Raw genomic sequence first — 12,184 nt, 5'->3', positions numbered from 1 at the left:
CCTCCCCAGGCCCTCCCACTGCCCACTCCGGGACCTCTCCCACACTCCGGCATCTCCCCCTGCCTTCCCCGGGTCCCCCCCGCCCATCCCGGGTTCTTTCCCTCTGCCCGCCCCGGCCCTGCCCTGCCCTGCCTCTTTCCCGGCACGCCCTCCCCAGCCCGGGTCCCCTCTTCCACCTTCTGTCACGGCATCCCTCTGCTCCCTTGCTCGCTGCCCATCCCGGCCCCCCATTTCCTGTACGCTGCTGTGACACCCTGGATCCTTCCCTGCCTTGTCTCCCTGAGCGGAGCCCCCCGGTGTTCCCGAGGCGGGGAGCAAGGCCAGGGCTGCGTGGTTGCCATCTCCTGGCGCTGGGCTGCGTGGGGCAATCCCGGATAACCCGGGCAGGACTGCATTCTTGGAGCCCCAGCAGGGTTGTGCCTGGCCCCGGCAGTTTGAGGGCGGGTGGGGAGTGGCCCGGGCTGGCCCGCAGGGATGCTCAGGGTCCATTCCCCCTCAGGATCGCCCCGGCACTGCTGAGACAGGCGTCTTATGGCACCATCAAGATCGGCATCTACCAGAGCCTGAAGCGGCTCTTTGTGGATCGCATGGAAGGTGGGTGCTGGGGAAGGGCAGCACGGGCACCTCCCAGCTCCCCTGCCTCACACTCTGGGCTGTGTGTTTTGCTCATTCCTTGCTCTGTCCTTTCCACCCCAAGATTCCCACAGGAATGGAGCTCCATTACTGGGTGCTGTGGTTTTGTTTGTCAGTGAGAGCAAGGATTGGATTCAATCCTGATGGGAACCTCACTGTGCTCTGCACTGCCTGTGGCTCCTACCCAAACATCTCCTTCCAGCCAAGTTCCTTCCTTTCACAGAATCATAGGAGAATCACAGAATCCTTTAGGTTGGAAAAGACATCCAACCTGAATCTGATCCGTACCTTGTCCCCAGCCGAGAGTGCTGAGAGCCACATCCAGTCCTTCCTTGGACACCTCCAGGGGTCGGGACTCCAGACCTCCCTGGGCAGCCCCTGCCAATGCCTGGCCACCCTTTCCATGAAGAAATTCCTCCTGATGTCCAACCTAAGCCTCCCCTGGCACAGCCAGGCACATTCTGGATAGGAGTTGTGCAGTCCAGCTCTCTGGCTTTGGCCCTGACTGTAAAGGTGAGGTTCCACCAGTGCCCTTGACCTGTGCCCTCTGCAGCTCCTGCCTGGGGAGTGGAGCAGCAAGAGTCTGGTGGATGTTCCCCGAGGGAGCACTGAGATCTGCAGGTGAGATTTCCATCCCTGCTGTGATATGAGGGAATGGTGTAACACCGTTCCAACCTGGGAAAGCGGGATGGGCGGGGGAAATGCAGCACACTAACGATACCAAGCTGTCTCAGGGGAGCTTTAGATTGATATCAGGAGAAGGTTTTTTTCCCAAGAGGGTGCTGGGGCACTGCCCCAAGGTTGCCAGAGCTCCAGGAGTGTTTGGACAGCACTCCCAGGCACAGGGTGGGATTGTTGAGGTGTCTGTGCCAGGTCAAGTGTTGGACTGGATGATCCTTGTGGAACCCTTCCATCTCAGGAGATTCTGTGACTCTAGAGGTCCTTCCAGGGCTGCTGTCCTGCTTTAGTAAGGCCTCTCCCTGCCTGGTTCTGTCTGTGCACACAGTCCCCACACCTCCCTCGCTGTTCCAGCCTTTTCAGCTGTGAGCTCCATGCCTGAATGTTTGTCTCCCTACAGGCCTGGGGCAGCCAGTGGCCTGGTGTCCTCTGGGAAGTGTTGTGGTCAGTACCAGCAAAGGCCTGTGTGCTTTCCCAATGTAACCATCATCCTAACACTGGGCCTGGAATCTGGGGTTATTCCCTGGCACTAATCACATCTAACTCCCTGCCTGCTCTCGATTCTCGGCTGGCTCCAAGTGGCTGCGTGTAGGCAAATCCAGGGGGCCTGGGGAAACACTGGGTTGTCCCTCTCTGTCTGCCTCTGTCCTGGCTCATCCCTGCAATGAGAAACCTCAAATAATTGTTCACAATTTTCACGTGTCCAAGGATTTTCCTTCTCATCAGTCAGACCCTCTGAGAGTGCATTGCTGAGTGTTTCAGCTGCCACCTTCTGTCCCTGACAGGTGTGGGGACAGACCTGTCACGGGCTGTGGCACCTGCCCAGGCCCTGCTCCTGCAGCTTCACCGTCTGATTTGAGAACTGAGCTGCTCAACCCAGCCCTTGTTCCCTCCTTCTGTGCCCCCTCCTGTGAGGGTCTGACCTTCTTTCCTTGGTTGCAGATGAAACGTTGCTCATCAATGTGATCTGTGGGGTGGTCTCGGGGGTCATCTCTTCTGCACTGGCCAATCCCACAGATGTGCTGAAGGTAAGGGCTGCTTCTGGCTGGCTGTGGGACCTGGGAGAGGAGCAGCTCAGTTCTCCCTGAGCCACCAGTTCTGCTTGTTTGGGTTTTTTTAATGAATGGGGACCAAAGCCCAGGGTCATTAATAGATGTTTAAAAACACAGCTCTTAAAGATCACAGAATCCTGGACCTGTTTGAGTTGGGATGGACATGAAAAAACATCTCCTTCCACCTCCTGCCACGGGCAGGGGCACCTTGCACTAGAGCAGGTTGTTCCAAACCCTGTTCAACTTGGCCTGGAACACTTCCAGGGATGGAGCAGCCACAGCTTCTCTGGGCAATATGACATTTGTACTGGTGAGGGGTGGGAGCTCTGTTATCTGACCTGGGCCAGGTGAGCCAGCTGCTCCTGTCCCCTGGGTCACAGTGCTGGCACTGTCCTAAGGGCCTGCCTGTTACATGGAGTGAGCAGAGCCCAGTGGGGACTGCCTGGTGCCCTGGGCTCAGGGTAGCCCTGCTCTGGGCGGAGAGAGCTTGGAGAACTTCCCCACTCTTCTCCCTGTAGATCCCCCTTCTGGGACTGCTTTCAGGGGGAAGGCCTTGTTCTTCATGTTCCTGTGCCCCCACCCTGCTGCTGCCCCTGCCCCCTGCCTGCTGCCATCCTTGTCTGTGTGGTTTGCAGGGAGGGGGACGTGGAGAACAGTGTGTGCTCTGAGCTGCTCTGTTCCTTGGAGTTCCATGGAGTTGCTGTCCCTGGTGTCCTTGCCCGTGTGTGCTCTGAGCTGCTCTGTTCCTTCTCCCAGGAGTTCCATGGAGTTGCTGTCTCTGGTGTCCTTGCCATGTGGCCAAGTGCTGGTGTCAGGACGGGTGTAGACGTCTGCCTGCTGACTCTTTCCTTTCTTTCAGATCCGAATGCAGGCTCAGGGCAGCTTGTTCCAGGGCGGGATGATTGGCAGCTTCATTGACATCTACCAGCAGGAAGGTACCCGAGGCCTCTGGAGGGTGAGCACCAACTCCTAGAATCCCCCAGCAGCAGCAGAACTAAGACAAATCTTAGGGAAGCAGGTGTTCTCCTGCTCTTCTGTAGCAAGGAACACCTGGAACGCCTCCTGGCCCCTTAAACTGCTGCTCTTGTGGGACAGAATCTTTTCTGGTGTTGAAATGGTGCAGAAGGTGAGGGGGTGACAGCCTAGTTCCCATGTGCTGGTGCTGGGAGCAGGGAAGCAGTGTGGAGTTAATCCAGCTGGAATAACGCTGCCAGGGTGGAGTTATCCTCCTTGGCTTTGAAGCAAAGCTGGGAAGCAGGTGGTGTGGTTGCAGGGGAGGTGCAGGAAAGGCTGTCAGGAGAGGGAGCTGGGGGATGTGGCTGCAGTTGGTGACAGTGTCTGTGCTGCACAGGGTGTTGTCCCCACGGCCCAGCGAGCGGCCATCGTGGTGGGGGTGGAGCTGCCAGTCTACGACATCACCAAGAAGCATCTGATCCTGTCGGGCCTCATGGGGGACACCATCTTTGCCCACTTCGTGTGAGTACCTGCTGCAGGCTTGGGGGGCTGTGTGAGGGCTGGGGAGAGACCATTCATGGAGCGACTGGTCTGGATCTGCAGGGAACAGGGTTAGTGCTTCCAGAGGCTCTGGAGCAGGCTTAGTGCTTCCAAAGGATCTGCTCTGTCAGCTGGAGCAGCTCAGAGTTAGCAGCAGGTATGGAATCGTTAAGGTTGGATCAGACCTCCAAGACCATTGAATCCAACCGTTTCCCCAGCACTGCTAAGGCCAAAACTAATCCATCCCCACCTCCCAGAGACCTCCTTGGGGAAGGACCTGGCAGAAATCCTTTGGTGACATGAAATGCCAGCTTGGTTTCAGCTGGCTAATGACAGAAATGTTGCCCCACATCTGTGTCCTGGTATGAGCCAGGCAGGAGATCCATGTGTAGCTACATGTAGCAGTTCCTCAGAAGCTGCTCCAGTCCCTAGTCCTCACCTGTCCAGACCCTGTGATCTTGCAGCCCCTGCTGGAAGAGCCTTGAGAGAGGAGCAAGCACAAAGTTGGCAGGACCCAGAGCAGTCAGTGCTGCAGTCAGCTGCTCTGGGCAGGGCTGGCAGAGAACTCTGGAATCCTTTTTCACCTCTGTGTTGCAGATGCTGCAGTGCTTCCATTGGCTTTGCCAGCTGGGGTGAGGGTGAGGAGCACTAGACCTCTGTGGAGGGGGAGACTGGCAGTTCTGTGGTCCTTTCTGGTGGCATTGCTCTTCCTCCCTCCTTCCCAAAGCAATGTTTGCTCTGGTGGGAAGGATGTGCACTCCCAGGGGTGCCTTAGGTCTGTGTCACCTGGGCAGCACCTGGGACCCTTGCAGGGCTGCCAGTGCCCTGTGGAACCAGCTGTGGGCTCAGGTGAGGGTCTGGCTTAGCTGAGCATTTCCCTCCCCTGAGCTCCGCAGGGTCCTGTGGCAGCACCGCCTCTGCCCCTTTTCCACGTAGGAGCAAGTAGTGCACCTCCTGTCCACTGCTAAATGCCTTTGCTGATGTCCAGTGGGAGGTATTTTGTGTCTGTCTGAGCGGGAGTGGCTGTGTCCAGGGCTGTTCCTGCCCTGATTTGGTGTGTGCAGTTCCAGCTTCACGTGCGGGCTGGCGGGAGCCATCGCCTCCAACCCCGTGGACGTGGTGCGGACGCGGATGATGAACCAGCGCGCCATCGTGGGCAGCACCGAGCTCTACAAGGGCACCCTGGATGGCCTTGTCAAGGTGAGGGAACAGGTGGGCACATCCTTGTCCTGGGAGGCTGGCCAGGTCTCAGCACCACACTGATGGGAGCCGTGAGATCCTGCAGTGACACAGTTTGTCGTCAGTGAGGTGGGAGAGGGCCCAGAGTCACTTTCCTGAGGCCACTGTCAGCCTGAGCATCCTCCCAGCCTCCTGGAACAAAATCCAGGCCATGACGCATTACCTGGGTTCAGAGACTGTGGGTGATGCTTCACACTCTTGCACAGGGACCTGTCTGCTCCCTGCAGTAGCTGGGCAGGGCCAGCAGGGCACACGTGGGGAGGGACGTGGGCAGGGCGTGGGCCTGGTGTGTCTCCTCATCCATTTGTCTCTCCTCCCAGACATGGAAGAGTGAGGGCTTCTTTGCACTCTACAAAGGCTTCTGGCCCAACTGGCTTCGTCTGGGTCCCTGGAACATCATCGTATCCTTCCCTGTGCTGCTGGGAGGTGGGGTGGGACAAGGGGAGAACCCTGCTGGGAAGGGCAGGGCAGAGCTGACACCCCAGTGGGGTGCACTCGGGACCCTGATGGGCAATGCTGATGGTCTCTGTAGAGCCTCTGAGGGCTTGGCTGAGACCTTGCGTGGCCTGGGCTGCAGGAGGTTCCTGGATGAGCTCCTGTCTGGGAGGGAGTCGTGGGGAACATTCTGCTGCTGAGGCAGGTGCTGACTCCGTGCAGGAGCAGTGCTGCTGTGTGCTGAGCCAGAGCGTTCTGCCTGCTGAAACTGGGCAGGGAGTTCACTGTGAAGAGCTCCCAGTCTGGGCTTGGAGCCACTTCCCTCTCCCAGTGGTCTGGGCAAGGCTGGGTTTGCTCTGGGTCCGTTCTCCCCGCTCTTGGCAGCGCTGTGCCCCAGCTCTGTTCTACCTGGGCACGTCAGGTTGTGCTGCCCGGACAGGGAGCTCCATGGGTGGGTTTAAGGAGCCCCCTGGATGGGTGTCCAGCCCAGCTGAATGCTCTACCCACCCTGCCAGGCAGCTGCCTCACATCTGTCCCAATTCCTTGACGCTACCTTCAGTTTTTTATCACATACGAGCAGCTGAAGCGCCTCCCCTTCTGAGAGCTGCCTTCATCTTACCAGAGTCATCCTTAGGGCTGGCAGCAGAGCTGTGCTGCCGCCTCCCTCTTCATCCCACTGTCCCCATGTTGTGGTGTTTGGTCCCTGTGGGCTGGGCTCTCCCCACATGCATGGTCCCTGGAGCACGAGCTGCCTGGCGCAGGCGGGAGCCACGTGTTTCCCACCCGGAGGTGTTGTGTGCCTGGGCCTGCAGGAATATCTTCTGTGAAGATCTGTGTGTTGCAGTGGCCTTTGGGGCACTGGGGCTCGTGGCTGGCAGGTGTGGGTCTCCTCCCGTGCCCGTGGGGCAGGGCCTGTGAAGGTGCCATTGTCATCATGTTTCTTGCAGAACTTGTAACTCCATTAAATTATTTATTGACTGGATGGCTTGAGTTTGGGTCTGTGCTCATTCACTTGCAGGGGTATCTGCCCTTGTAGAGCACAGAAGTATTGTTTTCACCATGCTATAGATCCCTTTATTCTCCATATATTTATATAAAAACAATCTGTAGGATTCATTTCAGTAGAGATGTTTCTAAACCCAAGTTTGTTAGTATCAGAAAATGACCCTGTTGCCTTCTCAGCTCAATTTTGCCAAACCTCAGTCTCTTAAATTCCTGCTTATTATTACACTATTTTTGCTTAAATAATTTGTAAAGACAGATACTGTGCTTTAAAGGTGAGCTCTGCACTTGAAAATAGTGGTTCTGGTGCTGAGGAGAATATTTTGGTCATCCTCTTCTGATTTTTGGTTATTTTTAATGTTCATGGCTATGGAAGCAAATGTTTTTTATGTTCCTGCTCCCTTTCCTGTTTGTGGGGTGGCTTTGGTTTGGATGAAGGTCCCTGGTGACACAGCAGCATGTCCTGGCTGAGCCTGCTGTGAGCTGAGCGTGTGTGTAAGTCGTACGAGGAATGCTCAGCCAAATCCCGCTGGGAAAAATGGGAGGGAATTGGTGTTACAAAGTCAGAGCTGCCTGTAGAAGCTGCAGGGGAAGGGAAGGTGACTCCACTGAGCGCTTGGGCTGAAATCCTGCCGTGAGCAGGGCTCTCTGTGCAGAGCCCAGCTCAGCAGGCTGTGCCAGGCACTGTGTGGGAGCCTGCTCCTGCACACACAGCAAGGGCTGGGGGTGGAACTCCTACATGGAAGGCTCCTTGGGAACCAGTCAGCCCTCCCCAGGTGTTCAAGGTAGAAATACACATCCTCCTGATACATGAAAGCTAAAAATGGCAGTAAAGCAGGAGAGGGAGGCACTGGCTCCAGCCTGTACTTGCTCCTCACTGCCCTGCCACTTCTCCCTGGTCCTTGATCTCATTTTGGGGGTTTGGACTCTGTCCAGCATCAGGGCAAAGGCTCCCCAAATGTCTCCCTGAGCAAACAGAAGCAGAGGATGTGTAAGGCCACCACCACCCTTCCCGTGGCCGCGCGCAGTGCAGAGCCTGGGTGTTTTGGAGGGCCCTCATTGCCGAGCTCCTGCCCTCCAGCACTGCCCCTCCCGCCCCAGCTGCCCTCTCCCCAGTCACTGTCTGACAGACACGTGCTCAGTCCTGCCCATTTCCTGGCACCTGGGATCTTTCCAGCTCGTGAGGCAGGAGAGGCTTGTGACACTTTGTGTAGGGGCTGGAGCCGTCACTGTCAGACCCTGGGAAGGTCGGAGCCCCCCGGGAGGGGTCAGGGGTGTTGGGGGGTTCTGTAGCACAAGGTTGCAGAGGCTTTGCTTTCATTAATTTCTTTGTTACAAGTTACTATTAGGTAAATACACTCATGACTAGCAAAGTGAGTGTGTGTGTACATAGAATCATTATTTTTTACTGTTAGTAGCACTTACATAGATTTCACTGGAAGCATCACAGCAAAGTTCATCAGACTCCTGCAGGAGTGAGGTCAGTCAATGATGGACAAGGTCTCCCTTTAGATATGAGCTGTGTCATGGAGCCTGGAGCCAGCCTGCTGTGCCTGGGGATCTGCAGGGGTGTGCAGGGGAGCTCCAGGACAGAGAGAGGCTCTTTGGGGCAGCAGCCAGTTACTTCTGCTTGGATCCATTAGTGGGCAGAAGACACCAGCTCTCAGAGGTCCATGTCTGCCTGGATCAGAGGCCCCTCTGCAGGTTGTGTGGTTTTTTGCCCTGCAGGTTCCAGCAATTCTTTGGTTTCAGCCTCTCCAAGGATACCCTGGGCTCCCTGTTGTGCTTGCCAAGGGCACTGCAGGTTCCCAGCTGTGAATGCTGCTGTCCCAGGCTGGCAGATGTTTCTCCATCTGTTTGAGCACACGTCCCTTGTCAGTGCTTTTCCTCATTGTAACCAGGTCACCTTCAGGGCTGCTGTTCCAGCAGGATGTCAGTGGTGTTCCCTTGGTCCTAGCAGCAAGAAGCTGTCCTGGGTCTGGCAGTGACACCCAGGAGCCCCAAGAGCTGTGCTAGACTTTGGGAACTCTGTGCTTGTCCCCATTCCCAGTCCCTGTGTCTGAGCAGGCACTGCTCTGCTCCAGCCCCTGGTGCCTGGGGGGGACAGCCACCGCCCTGTGTGCCACCGTGGCAGCTTCCTGCCCAGGTGCTCCCTGCTCAGCCCCTGCTCCAGGGTTGTCTGGAAACGTGGCTGGAGGGGAGGGACCTCCGCGGGCACAGCAGCGAGTCCAGCAGTCCCTTCCACGGGCAGCTGCTGGCAGAGCTCTGCTCCCCCAGAGACACCCCTGCTCCCCAGGCTCCTGCTGCTCCCTGGAGAGTGAGGGGCTGTGCCTGCTGCCGAGTTGCACCTGCCGAGAGGCCCCAGGTGAGTGATGGCTGAGAATCGTGTTGGGGATGCACCATCCCTGTGGCATGTCTCACGTGAGGCAGCCACGGCCAGCTGGGCCCTGGGAGCCATCCTCGCCGTGCTGGCCTCGCTCATCATCGCTGCCAACGTGCTGGTGGCCATTGTCCTCCTCTGCCACATCCGGAAGAGTGGCTCCAAGGGGCTGTGTTTCGTCCTCAATCTTGCCTTGGCGGATGCCATGGTTGGTTTTACAGTCATGGGCCTGGCCGTGGATGAGCTTTCCCAGCCCTTTCATGCTTCCCAGAAGTTTTGCATCCTGAGAATGGCTTTTGTGACCTCTTCCTGTGCTGCCTCCATCCTGTCCCTGATCCTGGTTGCATGTGACAGGCACCTGGCCATCCGGAAGCCTTTCCACTATTTCCAGCTGGTGACAGGCCCGCGGGTTGGGCTGTGCTTGGTGGGGCTCTGGCTCTTGGCTGCCATCGTCGGCTTCCTCCCGGTCTTCATCCTGCGCTTCCAGAGGATCTCCAACCATTGGAAGTGCTCCTTCTTCAACCTCTTCCAGCCTTCCTACATGCTCACCATGTCCTGCCTCGGCTTCTTCCCCGCACTCTTCCTCTTCCTCTACCTCTACTGTGACATGCTGAAAATCGCCTCGGTGCATGTGCAGCATATCCAGGAGGTGGAGCAGGCGGGGCTGGGTGGCAGCTGTCCCCCACCCCGTGCCACCAGTGACATGAAGGCCATGCGCACGGTGGCTGTGCTCATCGGGTGCTTCACCCTCTCCTGGCTGCCCTTCTTCATCGCCAGCACCGTGCAGATGGCCTGCCCTGAGTGCTTCCCCTACAAAGTCATCGAGAACTTCCTCTGGCTGCTGGCGCTGGGCAACTCCCTCCTGAACCCACTGCTCTATTCCTACTGGCAGAGGGACGTGCAGCTCCAGCTCTCCCAGCTGGCTGCAGCTGTGAAGAGGAGGGTCCTGCTCCACCTGGGCAATGGCCGCTGTTTCCCGGGCAGAGACACCAAGGCTCCTCCTGCCGTGTCCTGCCTGGAGCTCCAGGACTGACTTGGTAAGGAGTGGCTGTCTCTGGCTTGCCAGCTCTCCTCCTGCACTGTGACCATGAACTCGGGGCCTGCCAGCTGTGAAGAAGATCACAGATGGGTGGGACCAGTCTGGATGTTAACTTCCAGGCACCATCATGGCAGGATTCCAGCCTGCCCACCGCCCCACAGCCCCCAGCACAGCCAGTTCACCCCAGCCCCAGGCAGCCCAGGTTGCAGGTGCTCCCTGGAGAGCCTCTGCTGGAGCAGCCCCGTGTCTGCTGGACCATGCTCTCCCACGCGCTCTGCAGGCAAAGACCCTTTGCCCATCACTACCCAGCTTCCCCTGCCAGGTGTGCACCCCCTGCTCCATGGGCAACAAACCCCCCGTTCCTGAGGTAGGTGTGGGCACAGGGACAGCTCTGTCCCCTTGGCCCTGGCAGCAAAGACTGGGCAGGCTGTGTACATCCCCGAGCTCTCCTGGAGCGCAGGTGCTCTCCCTCCCTTCTCAAACCCACCTCTCAATTCTACACAGGGCCATCCCTGCTTTGGACTGTGCCCACATGGAGCAGAGGTGAGGGGGTGAGTTTGGGCATGGGGACACAGAGGCTTGGCAGTGACCATGCCTGTGTGGGGGGTGGTGTACCCCCGGGCAGGGGGGGCAGCCCCAGGGCAGGGGGACAACCTGGGCACTGCTGTCACTGTTTACCCAGGCTGTAAAGTGAGTCAATGAGTAACTGGCTAACAAGGAGAGGGAGGATTGGCTGCCTCAGAGATCCCCACGAAGAACAGCTGCTGTGTCCCACCCGGGATTTGGGACTGGAAGGATCCCTGCACACCCACCCTGCCCATGGGAGCCCCCCTTCTGCCCTAGTGGCCAGATGGCTGCCCCTGCCAGAGGTTAAAGTGGTACTTAGCTGCTTCTTATAAAATAATTTCATTTCATCCACATGTCAAGAAAACTTCGCTTAGAAGAGGTTTATTTGCTAAAAAAGTACATTACGCTGAAAATGAGGGTGCTCTGCACGAAACAGCAACTGTTGCCACCTCTGTCCTTGCCCCACTAGCAGACACAAAGGCTCACGGCTGTATCCACTTGCATCCAGAACTTGCCATGAAGCTAAGGTCTTCCCCATCCTAGAGAAAGAGGCAAAAATGACAGTGTCTTTAAAAGACTCCAAACAAGAGGCCCTCTGTGGCATCCCCCTCTGCCAGGGAAAGGCCTGGGACCAGGTCCCACAAGGCAGACACCGTTCCTGGCTGTGTCGGAGGCACTGACCCTGGGGGAGGGCTGCCCAGAGCAGGCTGGCTCTGGCGGCTGCTGTAGGGATCTGGTGGGTGGATCCAGCCTGACTCACTCTGGGCTCAGCCCATCATCTCCCTGCACCGGGGATTTGCTGCCTGTTCCTGGTGATGCCTGAGCTCTGCCGGCTGTGCCTTTGATCATCCTCGCTGAGCCTCTGCTTCCCTCCAACGTCTTCCTGCAGCAGGTCCCAGTGGGAACAGGGACACTTTGGACATGGGCCTTGTGCTGCTTCCTGAGCTTCCTGACTGCCAGCTCTGCCGCCTGAGTCTGCCACTGAATGGCCAGGCTGCAGGTCTGAATTGGCGTGAGGAGCAGGAGCCCTGGCCAGGCAGGAGCTCGTTCCAAGTGGGATCAGGGCTCAGGCAGCCTGCTCAGTGCCACGAACACACTGCAGTGCCTTGGATGGGAGAGGGGACACCTCCAGATGCACCTCCAGGGGACACTAGAAGGGAGCCTACAAGAGAGATGGAGAATGTGGACTTTGAACAAGAATCTGAAGTGATGGGACAAGGGGGAATAGCTTCCTGCTGCCAGAGGGCAGGGTTGGATGGCATAGGGGGAAGGAATTGTTCCCTGTGAGGGTGGGGAGGCCGTGGCACAGGGTGCCCAGAGCAGCTGTGGCTGCCCCTGGATCCCTGGAAGTGGCCAAGGCCAGGCTGGGTCTTGGAGCAGCCTGGGGTAGTGGAAGGTGCCCATGACAGAGGGTTGGAATGGGATGGGCTTTAAGTTCAGATTCAAACCATTCTGAGATTCTGTGACACTGTGCAGGTGGGGGACAAGGTGCAACTGGAGGCAGAACTCCCCCTGCAGTGGAGTGTCCCTTCCTGGGCATCTCCCTGTGGCACTGACCCCTCTCCTCCCTCTGCAAGCCATGGCTGAGGGGGCTCACAGGCCGGCACGGCTGGGGCTCCATCCCCGGATATATCTCCAGCTCCCACCGGGTAACCTGGAGGGGCA

General features: G+C 57.8%; 2 protein-coding genes and 1 long non-coding RNA gene across 3 annotated transcripts in view; 2 read left to right on the top strand and 1 right to left on the bottom strand.

The window, feature by feature from the left end:
- Positions 1–6,513, top strand: part of SLC25A14 (solute carrier family 25 member 14) — a 7,487-nt gene extending 974 nt beyond the window's left edge. The window contains exons 2-8 of the mRNA XM_031063439.1: positions 413–594; positions 2,254–2,339; positions 3,223–3,318; positions 3,715–3,839; positions 4,922–5,057; positions 5,417–5,497; positions 6,091–6,513. Coding sequence (XP_030919299.1) covers positions 413–594; positions 2,254–2,339; positions 3,223–3,318; positions 3,715–3,839; positions 4,922–5,057; positions 5,417–5,497; positions 6,091–6,132 — 748 coding nt within the window. The 3' untranslated portion in view covers positions 6,133–6,513. The remainder of the gene's footprint in view (positions 1–412; positions 595–2,253; positions 2,340–3,222; positions 3,319–3,714; positions 3,840–4,921; positions 5,058–5,416; positions 5,498–6,090) is intronic.
- A 2,312-nt stretch (positions 6,514–8,825) lies between these two features.
- On the top strand, positions 8,826–9,946 carry GPR119 (G protein-coupled receptor 119). The gene has a single exon (XM_005428794.2). It carries the CDS (start codon positions 8,906–8,908, stop codon positions 9,944–9,946), a length of 1,041 nt encoding a protein of 346 aa, XP_005428851.1. The 5' UTR covers positions 8,826–8,905.
- A 928-nt stretch (positions 9,947–10,874) lies between these two features.
- Positions 10,875–11,848, bottom strand: LOC115948750. The gene is made up of 2 exons (XR_004082534.1): positions 11,201–11,848; positions 10,875–11,058 (listed from the first exon to the last, which is right to left on the bottom strand). It is a non-coding gene; the product is annotated as an uncharacterized LOC115948750 (long non-coding RNA).
- Positions 11,849–12,184: the final 336 nt, after the last annotated feature.

Source organism: Geospiza fortis, unplaced genomic scaffold (genome assembly GCF_000277835.1).
Source record: "Geospiza fortis unplaced genomic scaffold, GeoFor_1.0 scaffold412, whole genome shotgun sequence".
Classification (NCBI taxonomy): Eukaryota; Metazoa; Chordata; class Aves; order Passeriformes; family Thraupidae; genus Geospiza; species Geospiza fortis.
This window is presented reverse-complemented; position numbering and strand designations above follow the sequence as displayed.